Genomic DNA, 21470 nt, shown 5'->3' with positions numbered 1-21470 from the left:
AATAACACCATTTCTCGGCTCAAGAATAAAATGTTAAATGGTATAAATAATTTGAAATGTACACAGTGTAATTTAGTAATAAAAAATACACCATAAAAATCAACAAGTGTCCAATTAAAAAAAAATCTGGTTTCTGTTATTTCTTGATTTAAACAGGTCAAACACAGAAGCTGAAGCTATTTCATGCTTGGTTCTCGCAAGGCATATTATTAGATTACAAGTATAGAAGCCCCTCCCTTTGTTGTGACTGATTTGTTAGCAGAAGTCCTTCATGGAGTAGCTCAAAAAATAACAAGAAACATTATTTTTTTGTATATAAAACAATAGGTAAAATGTATGTGAGCACAAGCCCAATTCGCTGAACTCATGCTGAAAGGGGTATGCAAAGCTTTTTCAGCCTACCATTCAGTAACATAAAACTATAACAACGACTTAATAATATCCCCATCACAATGTGACCATATAATGTTATTCTGACAGCGACATTATAACTGACATAACCCCTTTCTATACTGCACTACCATATAACCTTTCCTCCTATGTATTGGTATCATTTTAGGCTATGAAAAGGGTACATCCCTCTCTCATTCTGACCATATAATGGTACTGTAACATCAGCGTTATGATTTTTGACCTTTTTACATATTGCATTACCATATTTGTCACACCAGTATGAGGTCACAATCACCTTTAAAGGGCACCTATCATTGAAAAATTGTTTCCCTCCACTGGTTGTTCAGGCTAATAGAGCCCACACTCTGGTAGCTACCTGCCAATCCAGCCACACCGGGAGGGTGCTCTCAGAGCTGGCAGACATGTTGGGGTACATGCATGATGATTGCGTTCCCCAGCTGGCTCATTATGTGCATGCATCTGACATATAGGGGAGCATCCACTGCTCCAGCGTCATACATATGTTCATAATGAGTGAGCCAGGAGAGTCTCTGATTATGAGCATGTGCCAAACATGGCTTCCTGCATGGAGACCCTCCTTGAGACTCTATAGCACTTGCTAGGACATTTTTTTTGGCAAAATAGTATTGTTTCCTTCAACCAGAGTGCAAGCTCTGTTAGCCCACATCTCTGGTGGATGAAACAATGTTTTGATTATAGGTGTCCTTTAACTCATCATATTGTACCAGCGTAATAACTTGTAACACAACAATTTTCACATTATATTTCTACAGAGAGATCATTCTCAAAGAATTAAACAGCAATGATGTTATAAAGTCATTTCCAAAGTAAGACAACACATTAAATAGCTTCAAACTGCTACCATACCATTATGGTATTAGAAAAACAGAATTCATAAACAATCAGAATGTATACCTTGCACTATAATATTACATGTGCAGTAAAGTTATTTTAACAAAGGAGGGCAAAGTGTAAATATTTAGTGCAATCTGCCATGTTTACCCACAATAAAAAAAAATCCTTCCCAAAATTTCTAGGGAAATACCAGTGCCGTATACCACATGCCCTGCTACTCCAGCTGGGAAGAACCTGTTTGCAGCTGCACCTGACAGCCCCACAGCAGGATGAGTTATGCGGCTCTCCAGCCCTCACACACAGGTACCAGCGCTACGCTACTGTATTCCCCTGCATGACATTACAGCAGCGAATTACAAGCTAGACGTTCGCCAATCACTGCACGCCTGCCGTCCTAGGTCAACCAATTGATATTCAATCTGAGATTCTTAGCAATTATGTCCCGCCCTTCGGGCCCTAGCAACGGAGCAGCAGAGAAAGGATTGGGGAGCTGCTTGCACATGCCAAGCACAGAATGAAGCAGGTAACCCTAATGCGCAACTCCTGCGCTACTACTTGTCTGTGTATCGCTCTCATTTTCTCCGGCCTCTGCTCTCTTTCATCCCACGTGATCCTAGCCCGCAACCCCAGAGCATTCCCATGAACCGGGCGCGGCTGCTCAGTTGTTGTTAAACGCAGCGTTTAGCATCCCGACATGATGGGAGTTGAAGCTCAGAGAAGCAGCTAAAGAGACGTTTTTATAAATGTCTCTGGGGTTATATTTAAGGCCTTACCATTAACTGATACATCAGTACTACTGTACTTGGCTAATTAAATAGATGGTGCTTATTTTGTTAGGGCATTTACAATTCTTTTCTCTAGTCGGATATGAGTTTACACTTTTCTGAGCATATGATCTATGTTTTAATTAAGGTTTGTACTTAGGGTGAAGGGGCAAAAATCAGACAGAAAATGCCATTTATTTGCCCATAATGCACTGTGCCCCTGTAATTACACTATATGTGTGAGGCAATGCTCTGCAAAGACAAAAGATCCTCTGCATTCAACCATAAACAATCACTTGGCAATGGCCTCATTGCAACCCCACCTAAGGGTTTAAATATAGTGGTGAGCACAATACACTGTTTTCTTGCATTGACTCTGAAACCCATTGCAGCAAATGGAACATTGGGGTAGAGCACAGCTGTTTTGCACAGGTACCAGGTGTACAAGCTTGTGCCAGGCAGTAATTAATTGCCCTTCATATGTCCTGCTTCCTTACTACCATCTTGCTGGTTTCAAGGTCCTGGGAATCAAGGTTAAACCCCCACCTACAGAATAGGCTCCACACATTTAAGGGCAGTGTTATCAAAATGTAAGTTTAGAGTATAATACATAAAACATATGTTCTATTCATTCCTATGGGATTTTTAGAAGTGTATTTATCAATTGTGAAAGTTAGAACTCTCCATTTGATAAATATGCTTCTAAAAATTCCATAGGAATTAATAGAACATAGGTGAATTTTTATGTCTTTAGCTCTAAACTCACATTTTGATAAATCGGTTCCTTAGTCTCTGGGCTAAGTCAGGGAGGAGGGTGTTTGTTTGATTTTAGTGTGACCTTGGGCATGTCATTAATGCTCCCATAGGTTATCAGTCTATATATCTATATGTCAGTGACAAGAAAGGTGCCCTGGTGTTGCCTCGTGACTGTTATTGACAGGCCTAGAAGAGCTCTGATTTTCTGAAACCATAAATTATGTTCTAAGTTTTTTTGTTTTTTTTTAAAAGCAAACAAATGGCTATTGAATTGATGAACTGAATGTATGTAGAAGATCAAAGTGAGAGAAAAAAAATCATAGATAAACATCTCTGATTTGCTCAAAGTTGTTAAAATGATTTTAAATTAATGGGAATTCTGTAACATATTGTGACTTCAACATGTCTATAAATAACTTAGCAAATATTCCACTCAACTCTGCCTTTCCTTTCAGTTTTGTGATGCTTTATAGAAGGCAATTCCTAATTGGAAGCTTAGTAAATAGGGCCCTGTGCATACTTAATAAGTAACCAGCATATTTATGGAACTGTTATAGCCTGCTACCACATATTAACCATTCTCTGACTGATGAATGCCTTACTTTGTGGTGATATTTCTACTTCAGGTTATTGTTGATGATACAGAGGATGTGTCCCTGGATGTTGGCAATGAGGAGGAACTAGCACTACAGAAAGCAAAGATCAGGTGCATTGATTTGTTAAAGGTTTTTTTTGTTTTTTTTTTTAAATGATTTTCTCCTTACAGACTTTTTTTTGGCTTAAAGAAGAAGGACATGTTAAAATTAACTAAGCTTTATCAGAAAGTACATCAATAAACACTCACAGTAATGTTGCTCTGAGTCCACTGTCAAAAGAAACAGTATTTCTTTCCTCCTATTCTGTACACATGAGCTTTCAGACTTCCTCTCTTAGATAAAACTTAATGCCCCTGGCAGCCTGCCAGCACAGCTCTCTTCTGTTTCCTCTCTGCCATATTCATTTGGCATTTTACTGCCATTAGATTCGCCACAATAGTGCCACCTAGAACACTATATTAATTCTGCAGAAAGCATTACCATACCTGAGTACATAACTTTAGAACCTTTCTCTGTTTGCTTAAGATTGCAGCTTCCATTTTAAGTAGCTTCCTTCCTGCAGTCTAGCCATTATAGCTGAGATCACACATTCCTAAGGGTGGGGGGAGGGAGTTCTAAGCATTCTATTGGGATGGGGAGCAGGAGAGAGGAGAGAACTGCGCAGACTCTGGCCCCAGGAATTAAGGCTGTTTCTGAGAGAGGAAGTCAGACACTGGAACATCATGTTTACAAAAGTAGAGACAAGAAACACATAGACCTTTCTGATGAAGCTTACTTAGTTTTTATTATTCCTTCTCCTTTAATTAGTTTTACTTTGTAAGGCCACAGTACTGCTTTCCTACTGCTTATTAAGGTACGACTGTGCTGAATTTACTTCTTGCCTTTTATTTCAGTTACACAATATGTATTTTTTTTGTTATTTCTTAAGCTAAAAATTGCAGACATGAACATTTAAACTACTCCATTGTTGGTCTTTGTGATGTTAAGAGTTAGTTCTGTTTATCTGTAAAGCAAAACAGTGTTACATGGTAAAGGAAAGGGGTTGATTAGGTGGAGCTTAGTACCTCTAGTAAAACAAACGTAGCTATTAAGATAGAAATATTTATTTTTTAAATTAAAAGAATAGGCAGAATGTATTTTCAGCATGTTTATTTTGCTCATATTAACAAAAAGGTATAACTGTATACTGCCCCTTTAATAAGCACCATATTTTATTTATGTGGTGGTTTAAGCAGTCCCCAAACTTGTACAATTGTACTTGTAAGATGTTGTGTTCTAAAAGGAGAAGAAAAGTCAAAGTCACTTGGGGGTGCCAAAATGTTAGGCACCCCCAAGTGACTTAAATCGCCTACCTTGTTCCCCGGGCTGGTGCCCCCGTTTGGAGAGAACAGCACCAGCCCGGGGTACCTGTAGCGCTTCCTCCTCCCTGCTTCGCGTGCACGCGCGCGCATGCCCAGTAGAGTGAAAAAGCCGAACTTTAACAGAGAAGTCGGCTTTTCACTCTACTGCGCATGAGCTGGTCGTGGGGTCCCGGCAAAACGAAGCAGGAAGGAGGAAGCGCTTGCTACAGGTACCCCGGGCTGGTGCTGTTTTCTCCTAACAGGGGCACCAGCCCGGGGAACAAGGTAAGCGATTAAAGTTACTTGGGGGTGCCTAACATTTTGGCACCCCCAAGTGACTTAGCATTTCCTTGTCCTTTAAAATGAAACAACTCTATTTTTCATTCTGTGGGAATCTATTTACTGTATAACCTAATCCACATACCATTTTGGTCAGTTCCAGTGTATGTGACCTAGATATCTAAATCGTGTGCTTGTGATTTCATTTTTGCAGAACAAGACAGCTTGAATCTCATGGACACAGCCCCTAAGAGCAACTTAGTACATTCTTTTAGTTTATTGTACAACTTTACAGTATAATGTGTTAATTATTAATTTATTGTTTTATTGTCTTAAATGCATTTTAAAAGAAAATGTGCATAGGGTGTTTACAGTGGACTACAGCATAAAGTGGTTCTGTTGGGTTCCGAGTTTGTATGCTGTTGTCTTCACAGATATAGCTTGTTCATTTTGTCACTGATAAGTCATTTGAATTGTTTTCCTAGGCACCCCCTGGCAACCTTTTTCCACTTGTTTTTTCGAATTGGGGCTATTGTTGCCTATTTGTTCTGTGACTGGTTCAGCAAAAGCTTTATCACCTGTTTTGTCATCATACTGCTTCTTCTGGCATTTGACTTTTGGTCAGTCAAGGTAAGGACCCGTCATTTCTAACTGTTTTCCTATAAAACTGTTTTTTCTATGAAACCTTTTTGTAGACTTATATATGTAGCCAAACCCTTGCTGAAGTTTCAGTTCAGGCTAATTTTGTTAATATATTCAATGTTGATTGCTGCTGCAGAGTGAACAGGTTGGTATTTGGCAAACAAATCACCATTGCACTGTGCAACTAGTAGGCCCAGGGACCAGAATCTAGAATGTTTGTTATCTTTGTTAAGTTTTACTGTTAGAGCCCACAAGTTCCGGAACAAGTACTGTGACTTACTTAGTTGCACTGTTTTGTAGATGGCTATTGTTTACATCATTTGTAATCCCCTTTACATGTCTGATTAAATCTTTAAAAAGCATAGTTGGTTGAACATTTTGTGTATGTTTAGTGTTGACAAAGGTTTTAATTGACTTCCTCTGATTTGTTTTAAATGTCCTATGTTTGAGTTAAGGGCTCTGGCACACGGGGAGATTAGTCGCCCACGACAAATCTCCCTGTTCGCGGGCGACTAATCTCCCCGAATTGCCATCCTACCGGCGAAAATGTAAGTCGCCGGTGGGATGGCACACGCTACGCAGACGATTTCGGCAAATCGCCGAAGTTGCCTCGCGAGGCATTTTTGGCGATTTGCCAAAATCGCGCCGCCATGTGTGCCATCCCACCGGCGACTTACATTTTCGCCGGTGGGATGGCAACTGATGGCAACTCGGGGAGATTAGTCGCCCGCGAACAGGGAAATTTGACGCGGGCGACTAATCTCCCCGTCTGCCAGAGCCCTAAGCTGTATAAGTGACAGAGGGCATACAAGATTATATTAGTGCTAGTGTGGAGGAAGCTAGATAATCTAAACCCTTCCTTTCTCTTCCTTGAGGCTAATCATAAAACTGCTGCTGGTTAGGTTTTTCTACCTTTGTGCGCCAGATGAAGGGCTATGGACAAGTTCTTGACATATAATATAATTTATAGAGATATCATTGCAGCAGTTTCTTATAGAAAAAAAACATCTGCATCACAAATGAAAACATTTCCCAGCCCTACTATAGGAGTATCTTTTCAGAACATATGAGTTTGTTATTTGTTCCATAATTCAGTGTTGTCCATTTATAATCACACGGTGTTCTTCTAACACCTGCATCTTTGCAGATTCTTGAATTGAATTATAATGGCTGGAAAGTAGGAACAGTATGACAGTTTAAGGTTCCTGCTACTAATATTAGCCTGCATAAAAAATTATATTTCACCAAAGAATATTCAGATGCATTAGGAAAACATCTAAAATACATATGAATTGGACTAAAGCACAGGCTGAAAACAAACTGATACCATTCCTGTTATCTCTTAAATAAAGCATATTGTGGAAAAACTGTGTTTTTTGAGATGCTGATTGTTTTAAATGTAAAACATCAGCTGGTTGCTGACAGATACATTGTCTTTCACAAGTACTTTCTGGAGCCTTAAGCTTGCGATACGCAATAAGGCTTATATCCTACAGGAAGATTACACTGGTAACAGAGTGAAACAGGGTGTTACACTGGTAACAGAGTGAATCGCTGGTGTAAAGGCAGATGTGTGTGTAAGTTTTCCAAAGTTGAGCAAAGTGTCCTCCTGCAGACAACATTGCAAAACTTTGGAAAACAAAGTGACATGTATGCCTTTCCACTGGCGATTCACTTTGTTGCCCGTGAAAATGCATTTCTGGTAAATTAGTCAGACGAGGTCGCCGAGACGAGGTGGGTGATAGTGAATTGATCCAAATGATCAGATCATATTGACAGGATACAGGCTGTCAGAACAAGGAACACGCCAATGCAGTGATGTGCTCCTCATCCCAACAGAATTTTTAAACCTGCCCCATTATCATCTATCCGATTTTCGGGCAGATAATTGTACGGTGGGACTATATAAGGAACCCATATGCAGGCTGTTTAACTGCTGATTCAGACAGGCGACAGCTTTTATCTGCCTGGGTATGGCCATCTTTACAGATGCTCTTCACAAAAGAAATGGTCCCTTATTTATCCAGTGCCCTAAACTACGACCAGTCCTACTCTCTGCACTAATAATATGCTCTACATTACATTTTGCTTTCTGATATTTGTGAAATAAAAATACTGTGATATTTTTATTTCAGAGAACTAGAACTGAATTAATTTAGGAATGTTATGTTAGATATTGTTTTTATGAAATATGCCTTTGAAAAAGTATTCAGTTTAAAAAATTGTGGAGCCGCCTTTCACAGCAATTGCTGCATTGCAAACTATTCTGGGGTAATTTCGGCCCATTTTTCTAGGCAGATATTCTTCGAGTTATTTGGGTTAGTCATCATGACATCACATCATTGTCTTTTAATTTTCAGATACTCCACGTATTTTCAATTGAATTATATAGTAACTTGGACCAGGCCATTATAGTACAGTAACCTTTTTGTATTAGAGTTGCTCTGATGTATATGGGATCAGTGTTCTACTAAAAAATAGCTTTACTAAAGCATTATTCGTCCAAACCCACCCAGAAAGATTCGACCGAATCCGAATCCTAATTGGCATATGCTGATTAGGATCCGAAGGGGTTAAAAAAATTTCACTGCCCATTTAACCCTTTCCGAATTCTAATTCGCATATGCTAATTTATGCTAATTAGTATCCGGTTCAGACGGGACCACAGATTCGTCCGAAACCGACTCCTAAAAAAAAGCATCCCTAATTAATTCTATGGAATGTGTCCTTCCTGTAATTTGGATAGAATTGGTGTCTAGATAATAGATTCAATACTGTAGCCACCTTCTCAGTTTTTAAAATCTGTTAATAATCCATCAAATGTACTAACCTTTGTAGTCTTGTGCCTTGTTATATGATCACTGAGAAGGAGGAAACAGTTTCAGTGAATGTTTTTATTCTAACACTCTCAATACATTAGAAATGTGGATATTTATTTCATCCTCTGTAAACCCAGGGTTCTTAATTGCAATACGATCCAACCCCTCCCACTACCCCCCCCTTTCCCCTTTTTGATGTAACAGGTTTGTTACTTGATATTTTGTATTGTATCTTTTAATGTATAGTATCCGCTATTGTGCCTGACTGGAAGTAGTCTAAACTTACCATTTGTCTATGGGTTTGAAATGTAAATACAGTCAGCCTGCCTTCCTCCTTAGTTGATAAACATCCGCTGTGAGGCCAAACAATGCCCGGAGCCTCTGACCACATCACTGGTCCAAATCCCACCTTGTGAGAGACCTGTTCTGCCTGGGTCGTGCATTAGACCAGCGGTTCTTAACCTGTGGGTCGGGACCCCTTTGGGTGTCGAATGATCCTTTCACAGGGGTCGCCTAAGACCATCGGAAAACACATATTTCCGATGGTCTTAGGAATAATTTTATGGTTGGGGGTCACCACAACATGAGGAACTGTATTAAAAGGTCGCGGAATTAGGAAAGTTGAGAAACACTGCATTAGACTGAACTGGTCATGCTCACTAGGTGGCTTCCCATAGGCCCAGCAGTACCAGCTGGAGAGTCTAATGGGGTAATAAGGGATAGGATAGGATAGTTGAATACATTGCAGTTCACAATACTATTAGTTTGTGCCAGCATGGTTTTATGCGTAACAGATCTTGCCAGACTAATTTAGTTGCCTTTTATGAGGAGGTGAGCAGGAACCTTGATGCTGGAATGGCAGTTGATGTCATCTACTTAGATTTTGCTAAAGCGTTTGATACAGTACCTCACAGAAGTTTAATGATCAAATTAAGGAATATTGGCCTAGAACATAATATTTGTAATTGGATAGAAAACTGGCTGAAGGATAGAGTACAAAGAGTGGTGGTAAATGGAACATTTTCTAATTGGGCCAGTGTGGTTAGTGGAGTACCGCAGGGGTCAGTCCTTGGTCCTTTGCTTTTTAACTTGTTTATTAATGACCTGGAGGTGGGCATAGAGAGTACTGTTTCTATTTTTGCTGATGACACTAAATTGTGCAAAACTATAGGTTCCATGCAGGATGCTGCCGCTTTGCAGAGCGATTTGACAAAATTGGAAAACTGGGCAGCAAACTGGAAAATGAGGTTCAATGTTGACAAGTGCAAAGTTATGCACTTTGGTAGGAATAATATAAACGCAAACTATCTACTGAATGGTAGTGTGTTGGGGGCATCCTTAATGGAGAAGGATCTAGGGGTTTTTGTAGATCACAAGTTGTCTAATTCCAGGCAGTGTCATTCTGTGGCTACTACAGCAAATAAAGTGCTGTCTTGTATAAAAAAGGGCATTGACTCAAGGGATGAGGACATATTTTTGCCGCTTTATAGGTCCCTGGTAAGGCCTCACCTTGAGTATGCAGTGCAGTTTTGGGCTCCAGTCCTTAAGAAGGATATTAATGAGCTGGAGAGAGTGCAGAGACGTGCAACTAAACTGGTAAAGGGGATGGAAGATTTAAGCTATGAGGTTAGACTGTCGAGGTTGGGGTTGTTTTCTCTGGAAAAGAGGCGCTTGCGAGGGGACATGATTACTCTGTACAAGTACATTAGAGGGGATTATAGGCAGTTGGGGGATGTTCTTTTTTCCCATAAAAACAATCAGCGCACCAGAGGTCACCCCTATAGATTAGAGGAACAGAGCTTCCATTTGAAGCAGCGTAGGTGGTTTTTCACGGTGAGGGCAGTGAGGCTGTGGAATGCCCTTCCTAGTGATGTGGTAATGGCAGACTCTGTTAATGCCTTTAAGAGGGGCCTGGATGAGTTTTTGAACAAGCAGAATATCCAAGGCTATTGTGATACTAATATCTACAGTTAGTATTACTGGTTGTATATATATAGTTTATGTATGTGAGTGTATAGATTGGTTAGTATAGGTTGTGTGCTGGGTTTACTCGTATGGGTTGAACTTGATGGACAATGGTCTTTTTTCAACCCTATGTAACTATGTAACTATGTAATTGGTCCCTGTAGTTGTCACCTGGACTGAGGCCTGGTTAGTTTGGAGCCTGCCTTTGTGATTGGCAAGTGGTATCAAACCCTGTTCTGAATATACAACAGGGGTTCATGTCTTTTTGACCTATAAAGTCTTTGTACAGAAGATCAGAGGGCTTTGTCCTGCCACAAGGAAACCAAGAGACTGCCCAGCTGCAAGTCAATGTAGCTGAATATCAGAACCCAATGACCAACAACTCCCATTCCTGGCACATCCTATGAACAAGGCCGCTTGGTGCAGGTTGACGTTCAATCATTGATGGAAACTTGTGGATGTGTAGTTGCCATACTCCTATAAAGTGCCTCATCCTGTTATATGAACTGTTTGTTTGGGTCCTGGCCTATGTCTGTGAACCCACGGGGGACTGTGTCTGTGACAACCTTAATGTTTTTTCACAGTATTCCAGCTTATGTATGTATGTATATCTTTATTTATAAAGCGCTACTTATTAACGCAGCGCTGTACAGTAGAATACATTAATGCAAACAGGGGGTTATTAAGATAATAGATAAATACAAAGTATAACAATAAATACAAGATACAGTTGCAATAAGTTAAGCTTATGCTTTTTTAAACTAAGTACTATATGACCTGTACCAGTAAATATTTTATAAAAGTCATTCAGTGGCGCCTCCCACTACTACTGCTGTTTCCCACCTTAAACCTTTCTGCCTTGCTGCCCCTTACATTTGGAATGCCCTCCCTGATTTCCTCTGGAGAGAATCCTCCCCCAGTCTTTTTAAAACTAAACTTAAAGACTACCTTTTGGAGCACTCGCCCAGCACCTGATCTGGGAACTGGCACTTATATTGTAGTGTCACCCACTGTGACCTACAGCACTTATATTTGCCTATTTGTGTCTGTAAGTTACCCTCCCATATAGAATGTAAGCTCAACGGGGCAGAGACCTCCATCCTCTTGTGTCTTTACTTTTAACTTATTGCAACTGTATTTATCTTGTATCTATCTGTATTTATTGTTATACTTTGTATTTATCTATTATTATCTTAATAATCCCCTGTTTGTATTAATGTATTCTACTGTACAGCGCTGGGTACATAAGTAGCGCTTTATAAATAAAGATATACATACATACATACATTCACATTTATGATCAGCCATCAAAGCTGTGTTTAAAGAGTGCTAGTTAGGAATGAAAAAAAAATGTAAGCAAAAATGAAACAAACCATTTAAAAGATTATACACAATATGCAGCAACTAGCATACAGTTTGGGCCTAATAAAAAAATGTCTTTTTACATTGAAGTAGTATAATTGTGCAGAATATTTACTATTTCTCAGCTGTATTTCTAGATTACACCCAAATCTGTCAGTGCAGTGCTAATATAAAGAACAATCTGCAGCAATTTTTACTTCCTTTGTGACAAATTACTTCATATGCTATGTAGTGTTTATGCCATACTGAAAGTCACAAGGATGTCACACCTGGAGCTACATTGAAGTTGCAGGTGTGGAAATGGTTTAGATTTTTTCTGTGCCTTTACTGTACACTTCTCACCAGCCCACTTTCAAGTGTGCTGACTGCTATGCATTCTGCTTCAAATCTGGTTATACATTTCTGTCAGAAGAGTGCATTTTGGGTGAGTACTCTGTGTTTAACATTTTACTCTCCCTTCCCCTGGCAGGTCACTTAATCTTTCCAACCTATTTAAAGGTAAACTTTGGAGGGTACAGTTATATCTAGAAATGTCAGTTATCTGTAGATATCTAGATGTGTATTGATTCTAGCAACATTTTGTGCTATTAGAATGTAACTGGAAGACTACTGGTTGGATTACGCTGGTGGAACCAGATTGACGAGGATGGGAAAAGTCACTGGATCTTTGAAGCGAAAAAGGTATTTAAAGTCATGAACTTGCAGGCACAGCCCTTTATATGATAAAAATTAAAAATAATAAAAAGAGATTTCTATCTATCTATCTATACCCACCTTGATCAGTTATCTTATTTTATTAAATAACAAATACTATGTACAATTGCTACATTGAAGTTATATATGTTATTTTGATATTGTTTTATATTCCAAAAGGATCACACGATTATATTTCTAAATAGTCTAGCTACACATGCCCAGATGGCTGGGCAGTATGGCTGAAGTCGGCACAACTAAGCTCCCAATCAGATCTAGGCATGTATAACCATCTTGTCTTGTTTAAAGGAAAGGTAAAAACTAAGTAAGCTTTATCAGAAAGGTCTATGTAAATACAGCCATAAGAACTCACAGACAAGCTGCACTCTATCCATTATCAAAAGAAACACAGGATTTCTTTTCATCTTTTGTACACGTTTTTCAGTACCAGACTTCCTGCTCTCAGAAAAATCTTTCAGGGCATGGGCACAAATCTGCTCAGTTTGCTCCTGCTTCCCCTCCCATCAGAATTTACTCCCTCTTCTATAAGAATTTGCTCCCCCTTCCAACACTATGGGGCTGATTTACTTACCCACGAACGGGTCGAATGGAGTCCGATTGCGTTTTTTTCGTAATGATCGGTACTTTGCGATTTTTTCGTATGTTTTGCGATTTTTTCGGATTCTTTACGAATTTTTCGGATCCAATACGATTTTTGCGTAAAAACGCGAGTTTTCCTATCCATTACGAAAGTTGCGTAAAAAGTTGCGCATTTTGCGTAGCGTTAAAACTTATGCGAAAAGTTGCGCATTTTTCGTAGCGTTAAGTTTTAACGCTACGAAAAATGCGCAACTTTTCGCGTAAGTTTTAACGCTACGAAAAATGCGCAACTTTTTACGCAACTTTCGTAATGGATACGAAAAACTCGCGTTTTTACGCAAAAATCGTATTGGTAACGAAAAATTCGTACAGAATCCGAAAAAATCACAAAACATACGAAAAAGTCGCAAAATGTTCGTTTTCAAGTCGGAACTTTTCCAATTCGGGTCGGATTCGTGGGTTAGTAAATCAGCCCCTATGTAATCTTAGCTAAAACTGCAGCACAGAAGCTACTGAGACCAAGATAAAATGGCAGCTGGTATCTTAAACACACAGAGGGAGCTTCTAGGGCTGTTTACTCGGGTATGGTAAAGCTTTCTGCAGAATAAATATAGCTTTTAGCTTGCTCTATTGTGCATAATCTATTGGCGGTAAAATGCCAAAATGTCTTTCCTTCTCCTTTAAACAAAGTTTGAAGTGAGGACCATTAAGAAGTATAATTTGGGTGTTTTAATATAGTCTCCACATCCTAATAAGTTAACCAAAGTGTCCACAAGGATTAGTCGACAGTTGTACGTTTTTACTGAGCAACAAAATTAATAGCTCTGTAAAACGTCACCTCAAGTTCTACAATGTATTTTCATAATGGAGTGGTTTAGTACTCTGTGAAAAATACATCAACATAGGCAATGAATATTTATGCAAAACGGAAAATTATATTTATAATAATAATAATTTATAATAATCATTATAGAGTTTTTTTTCAGTAAAACCAACAAACTGGTCAAGGAAGGGTCTGAACACTTTAATACACACTATATAGTGAGACACACAGACAGTTGAATGCAAAAGTTTGGACATCTCTCTGCAAATTAAATATTTAGTAAATTATGTAAGTGAAAAGTAGTAAACAACAACTGCAGGAATAATCTTTGCTAATCTTAATGCACAGTTAGTCAGTAGTAAGTCAGTATTTAGTAACACAGCCCACAGCTTGTTACACCTTTTTTATATCCAGATATGACTCTTTCAATTCTTGTTGTAGGAATTTTGCCAACTCTTCATTACAGATCTCTTGGGCCATCTTGCATGTTTAAGATCAACTCACAGATTTTAATGATGCTTAAGTCAGGTGAACTTGTGGACCATCAAAAGCTTGCTTTTTGATATATCTGTAGGGTCATTGTCATGTAGCAGGAACCAGATTCCCTTTTAGCTTCTTGGCTGACATTTAGCTTCTGGCATTCAGAATTTGTGGATATTTCATGGAATCCATTATTTCCTCTACACCGACAGTGTTTCCTGTGCCACTGGCTGTCACACAACCCCACCCAAGGCATAAAGGACCCACCCCCATGTTTAACAGTTGAAAAAATTTGTTTTTTCAGCGAATGCTGCTCCTTTTTTTCTCCAGTGAAACTTATGGTTATTGTGGGCAAAGAGTTAAAAAAGAATGCAATATTTTGCATACCTGATGTCCGTGTTGAGGTCGCTGGTAAGGCTTCCTCCTGATGACTCTTTTCAAGTTCAAGTTTGTGCAGGTCCTTTGCAGTCATATGAGTGTTTGCCTTACTGGCCAGCATACAAGCAGTTCTCTCTGAAGGTTTTCTTGCTCTTCCAGATCTTGCCTTCCAAAATTCTCCTGTGTCATCTTGATGACATTATGGACAGTGTAAATGGCAAGCTGGAATAATTTTAGCCTTCCCCCGCTCGTAGGCATCACTTTAACAAACTGTATATCTGCCTCCTGAAATTAACATTTATTTCTCCATAAATGTTTATGAATGTTATTGCATTGACTAGTGGTTTAAGCAGTAACAGTTTGTTTCATGTTTTTCAGGCTTCACCAAATATATCAACATCAACAGAGGTCGAAGCTCGAATTTTCTGGCTAGGTCTGATTATATGTCCAATAATCTGGACAATATTCTTCTTCAGCACTTTGTTTTCTCTGAAACTGAAATGGCTGGTAAGTAACAAAAATTTAATTTAGCCTGTGCGCAGAACAGTAGGATAGAGTATGTGCTGTGGCTCCTTGTCAGTTCCTCGTCTGCCAGTGATGTTCAGACAGGGCTGATCCCCAGACTGACCAATATCCATATTTTAAGTTCCAGGCTCATACATGTACAGTATTGGTCAGGCTCATACAGAAAATCATATGAAATTTGTTTCATTAAATTTATCAACATGCCTCTGTTGCCCACATTCCTTCACCTATTCTGCTACTACCCACACCTCTCTATGTACTTACACAGACCAGGCAGCAAGTCCATAACAGCACAGGGGAGAAGTGGAAATCCAAGTAGTACACACCCTCCCCTGCAAGATTCTCGGTTTTAAATGTTCAAGTAGCAGCTATGTTAAGAGAGAGAAACAGATAAGGGAGGAAGCAGAAGTCAGCCAGGCTGGGGGGAGAGCAGGTGGAATGGTTGGAACCAGCAGAGGGGCAAGGACTGGCTGGAGGGAATACAGCTGGAACTAAAAGGCAGAAGGTAGCTAGAGGGGAGCAGATGGGTGGAAGGCAAAATATAATAATAGGTAGAAAGGAGTGTGGGAACAAATGGGCAGGAGATTGCAAAGGGAAACTTTCGAGAGAGAGAGAGAAAGAGGGTGGGCAGGATGGCTGAATACTATGAACAAGGGGGAGAGTCTACTAAAGACATACATTTAAAAACAGAGAACTGTAGGTTTTAATAAATAATATACCCCCTACTAAAATGTATAAACATATTAGAAGTCACCTCAGAGTTATGAGACCTGTATAAAAACAATCCACTATGTGGCCTTGTGCTTTTATATGGTCACTTAACACCTTATAACAATAATGAGTGTACCTTCTGCATACAGGCACTTGTGATTGCTGGGATTTCTCTTCAATCAGCAAATCTTTATGGCTATGTTCACTGCAAAACAGGAGGCCAACAAAATGTTAGCAAATCAGCATCAAGATTTTTGTCCCAACAGCTTTTCCAGCGAGTAAGTAATACAGTCTAACATTTTCTAAAAATTCGAATAATATTTCTTGTTCTTGCATGGAGACAGAGTATGCACTTTCATTACTACGTGTTTTATTACTTGATACAAGAAAAGCCCCATCAGAAGTCACAGAGAAACTCGTATTTATTATAAAATACATGATCATCTATTTGTTGCACTTCAACAACCAGGGTGTTAGGTTTTCATTCCAGAGGGTTCTCTATGGTGGTCATGTTTATTTCATCTTTTGTCTATATTTTCATTATGGATACACCTTATCCTGGATTTGATTTGGGATTCTGCCAAATCCAAGTGCCTGGGTAAGCCGAATCCAAAGTCTTTAAATCATGTGACTACATAAATTGAAAATTTTTTTGCATGGCGCTGCTTATGCAAATTTGTTCCCACTGAATTATGCTCATTTGCATATGCTAATTTGGCGCAGCATTCAGACAAATCCTATGTAGAAGATTCGGTATTCACTAATCCCTAATTTTTCTTGTATAAAAATAAAAACCTGCTGATGGGAGTGTTATTTTTATAGGTTAATAAAATGTACCCATTAGGGGTTTTACACACGTACTTGGTCATGTGTTTCCCTGCAGTAACTCTTTCATGCTTTCTACTTTAAGGGAACACAAGAGTTAACACATTCCATGCTTTGTTTTTTGTTTGTACTGCTGCACGTAACCACCAAACGCAGGTGGCATGCAATTTGAACGACCGTAGGGAAATGCATGACCAAATGCTCGTGTGCAATAGCTGTTAATTTGATAATGACATTTTTGTTCCTGCACTGCTACTGCAGCAAGATCGCCACTAAGTGGCACTGCATACACATTCCTGTAAAGTACAGCCACTACTATATTATATGTGCAGTTTTCTAATGCAATAGTTTTATATAGGATGAAAGTAAAGGCAGACTAGCGAACTTAGTTAGCTGGAACTTCTGCCTTGCAGCACTGGAGTCTCGGGTTTGATTCCAGCCAGCGCACGTCTGCAAGGTGGTTGAATATTCTCCCAGTGTGAGTTTTCGCCACTCCAAAGTTAGGTTAATTGGCTCCTGATTAAATTGACCCTACTGTGCAGGAATGTGATAGGAAACTTAGATTGTAAGTTGCAACGGGGCAGGAACTGATTAGAATTATGTGTCTTCCTCTTATGTCTATCTTAAGCTTTTGAAATGAGGTCACTGACCCTAGCAGCCAAAAACCATTGCTCCACAAGGCTGCAATTTTGTTATATTTAATTTCTATTAGTTATACTTTTGTACAGGCACTCTCAGTCTCAGTCCCTCATCTGCCAGTGTCTCATTGATATCATTGTGTGATTTATAGGGTAAATTGCCAACTAGATAGCTGCTAAAATTAGTTTTTCTGTCCTTTAATCCTAGTTTGTTATTAGTAATTTTCCAAATTTTGCACCTTTGCAATTCACTGAAAATACATGCTTAATAAAGTACAGTTCACAAGTATCATCCAAATACAGGCCACAGGGTCCCAACTACCCAGACCCACTCCTGCCTTTACTTATCTAGCGGCAGTGGGCAGGGGTGAGCCAGCCATGGCGCAGGGGGTGGGGTTAACGTTTGCTGGCAGGGGAATCTGTGAGTGTCCGCCCCCCCAGAGATTTGCCAGTCAACAGGCAGTATGTTCTAACAATTAAATTACTCATTACTAATAAAACTACACATTCTACCAATTAATATGCATTTATGTGATTTGGGCTTTAAAAAAATCCTATCAAAAGAAAAACCGATAAAAAAAACGATGTATTTAGGGGATAAAGAAAATAGTACAGGTATGGGATCCCTTATAAGGAAACCAATTATCCAGAATACTCTGAATTACATAAAGGCTGTCTCCCATAGTGTCCATTTTAAGCAACAACTTTTTTTTTTTTTTTTTTTCAATTATATCATTTTTTTCTGTAATGATAAAACAACAGTTGGTAACTAAGCTGCATGGATCCATACTTGAGCTAAACAGTCCTGTTGGTTTTTTTAACAATTAAATGATTTTTAGCAGACTTAAGTTATGGTGATCCAAATTACAGAAAAATACCTTTCCTGGAAATGCAAGGTCATTAGCATATGGGATAATAGATCTTATACCTGTACAGGTATCGGACCCCTTATCCGGAAACCCATTATCCTGAAAGTTCCGAATTACAGGAAGGCCATCTCCCATAGACTCCATTGTAATCAAATAATTCACATTTTTAAAATTACTTTCCTTTTTCTCTATAATAATAAAACAGTACCTTGTACTTGATCCCAACTAAGATATAATTAATACTTGTTGGAGGCAAAACAATCCTATTGGGTTTAATTACTGTTTAAATATTTTTTTTAGTATTTAAGGTAGGAGATCCAAATAAGACCCCTTATCCGGAAAACCCCAGGTCCCGAGCATTCTGGATAATAAGTCCCATACATGTATTAGAAGGCAGAAAATGTAAAGTTTTGATTCATGAGTCAGGCCTGCACTGGCAAACAGCAATATTCTGAAGTTGCTTTGGGAATTTCAGCAAAGGAAATAATAACTGGTAAGTAATGTAGCTCTGAATGAACTGAGGCATAACATGATCTATTATTGTTTTTTCTCATAAACAAAGCAGCATCTAATGTCATTTGTTTTAATGTACCAGGCAGTTAAGAGGTGATTCTCAGAGCCTTAATCACAATTAAACATAGGAGGGCATCTACAAAACTGGTGTAAATTAAATCCAGAGTAAACCACAGCAACCAGTCAGCAATTTGCTCTGATCGGTCAACTGCAGTAAGACAAATGAAAGCAAAGTCCTTCGGGTTACTAATACCAAAGCATACTAAAGGTACATTTATATTACTTTAATTGTGTCAGTATCATTTTTTAAAGACTCAGTGGGACAAAGCATAAGTTAAACTTTGCATAGGTATTTCTATTGTCTAGCTGCCTTGGGCTCATTAAAGCTGATTAATTGCTGTGGATTACTACAGTGAATCAGTATGACATCCCATTTGCCAAGATTTAGGGCTCTTACACACAGCATTCTTTTGTGTGTCTGAAAATGCATTCTAAAGGGCTTATTTACTACTGCAAGAGCTGCTACATTCACCGCAGTGAGTTGCACATAAAATCCCATTCATTAAAGGTACTTGCGTCAAAATGTGATCTTTGCCCTTCCATATAGTTGCACTTGCCACTTATAAGCTCATCTTCATTCAATTCCAAAACAGCACAGTTGCGCTTATTGATACAAAGGAACCCTGTAGCTACTGCCACCAGGGTTTGTTCATCACTTGCATCTAAAGAATGCATCATCACTTGCACACCAAACATAGGAAACAACGCAAATCTTTGAAAATATTTTGCACAACTGCATCTGATTTTTGCTGAAGTGCAAGAGCAATTACTTTCACTTGGATGCATCCCCCCCTAATTGTGTCACGCACAACTCCCCCTTTCATCCGCAACAATGCTAAAGCTGTCAAAATGTGTATATTACATTGATATGTTTTGTTTTTTATACATAAAGCCAAGTGCTTTTTGTGAGTTTAACATGCATTTCTCTACAAGGTATTTTATTGTATCATGAACGTGCAGAATCTGTGCATATCTACACGGTAGATGAAGGAAGTTCAGACCGTAATTTATTGATGTCTTTGCCCAACAGACACTCTGATATTAAAACAGATGAAGTTTTGTATGATCTAGCCATCTAATGCAAAGAATTCCTGGATAACCAAGCTAGATTTCCTGCTTGTAAAGCGGTTTGTCACTGAGATAATACGTGTGAAACTGCATAAATCTTAGTGCCTTATCATTTTCCTTTAAGATCATTTGACATTCCTGCAATTTTGTTTATACCTTTATTTATTAAATTATACATTTTCTAAACCATGTGTCAAGTGTGATTGGTTTTCTACACAACTGCTCCAGCCTTCCTTATCAGATTGTTACTTTTATATACAATGTACATACATCTCTCAATTGAAAGGGGATACAAAGTCAAATGGAAAAATAAAGGGAATGTACTCCTCTGAGCTTTTCTTTTTTCTTGGGGTGAGTTAGCACATGGGATCTATGTCAGACAGGACCCAGAAACAGAGCCTTGCCTTTGTTTAATAGCTGTAAAATCCAAGAGACAAAGGGATCTGTATGCAGTGCAGCATTTTACTGCAGACACCACCTGCATGCCCTTAAAGTCCCAGTATATCAGTAGAAAATGAGTAACTTTTAAATTTCAAATTGAAAAATGAAGGCCAGTGGCTGATGTGTTTTCTCTACTGCAGAAAATACCATCAAAGAAAACACTAGTGCCTGCCCATGTATTGTGACAGGAATGAATATAGTCTGGAGGTCTTGGCACACATGGGGGAAATTACAGCTAAAATGTGCGCAGTGACAGGAGGATTTTATTAGTTATCTTTCTATTTAGGCCTCTTCCATTCATATTCAATTTTCATTCAAACCACTGCCTGGTTGCTAGGGTAAATTCCTGGGCATTAGAAACCAACCCACACATCACTAATCACAATGTCTAACTGAGCACAACAGAATATGGGGCTGATTTACTAAGACACGATTTCGAATCCGAATTGGAAAAATTCCGATTGGAAACGAACATTTTGCGACTTTTTCGTATTTTTTGCGTTTTTTTTCGGCGTCTTTACGATTTTTGCGTAAAAACGCGAGTTTTTCGTAGCCATTACGAAAGTTGCGCAAAGTCGCGATTTTTTCGTAGTGTTAACACTTGCGCGCAAAGTCGCGCCTTTTTCGTAGCGTTAAAACTTAAAAGGCGCGACGTTTCGCGCAAGTTTTAACGCTACGAAAAAATCGCGACTTTGCACAACTTTCGTAATGGCTACGAAAAACTCGCATTTTTACGCAAAAATCGTAAAGACGCCGAAAAACTTGCAAAATTACCGATCATTACGAAAAAAACGCAATCGGACACATTCGGCCCGTTCGTGGGTTAGTAAATGTGCCCCTATGTGTTTGGTATAGATGCCTTTGATAACAGGACTAGAATTAACACATAATATCAAATATATTTTTATAGATCCACTCAGCATAACTGAGCATGGTACTCAAGAATTTGTAGTCCCACATATAATTAAGCATTTATTTTTGTAATTTGTAGACATCTTAACACAGCTAGAAATTGAAATATTTGGCATGTTCCAATAGATATTACAGCCATCTC

At 38.8% G+C, this 21470-nt stretch overlaps 1 protein-coding gene across 7 annotated transcripts; it reads left to right on the top strand.

The window, feature by feature from the left end:
* Positions 1 to 1689: 1689 nt before the first annotated feature.
* tvp23a (trans-golgi network vesicle protein 23 homolog A (S. cerevisiae)) lies at positions 1690 to 20166 on the top strand. Of its 7 annotated transcripts, XR_004220512.1 has the most exons (8): positions 2216 to 2376; positions 3416 to 3495; positions 5490 to 5634; positions 12384 to 12473; positions 15145 to 15273; positions 16152 to 16280; positions 18635 to 18827; positions 19938 to 20166. XR_004220512.1 is itself a non-coding variant. In XM_002939186.4 (7 exons), exons 1-7 carry the CDS (start codon positions 1784 to 1786, stop codon positions 19944 to 19946), a joined length of 591 nt encoding a protein of 196 aa, XP_002939232.1. In that variant the 5' UTR covers positions 1690 to 1783; the 3' UTR covers positions 19947 to 20166. The 7 variants fall into 7 exon arrangements, 6 of the variants coding, with proteins under 6 accessions (XP_002939232.1, XP_017953113.1, XP_031749429.1 ...); XM_002939186.4 differs by lacking the exons at positions 2216 to 2376; positions 18635 to 18827 and adding an exon at positions 1690 to 1792; XM_018097624.2 differs by lacking the exons at positions 2216 to 2376; positions 18635 to 18827; positions 19938 to 20166 and adding exons at positions 1690 to 1792; positions 18930 to 19931.
* Positions 20167 to 21470: the final 1304 nt, after the last annotated feature.

This window comes from Xenopus tropicalis, chromosome 9 (assembly GCF_000004195.4).
Source record: "Xenopus tropicalis strain Nigerian chromosome 9, UCB_Xtro_10.0, whole genome shotgun sequence".
Taxonomy (NCBI): domain Eukaryota; kingdom Metazoa; phylum Chordata; class Amphibia; order Anura; family Pipidae; genus Xenopus; species Xenopus tropicalis.
Note: the sequence above shows the minus strand (reverse complement) of the source record. Positions and strands in the feature narration are given on the sequence as shown.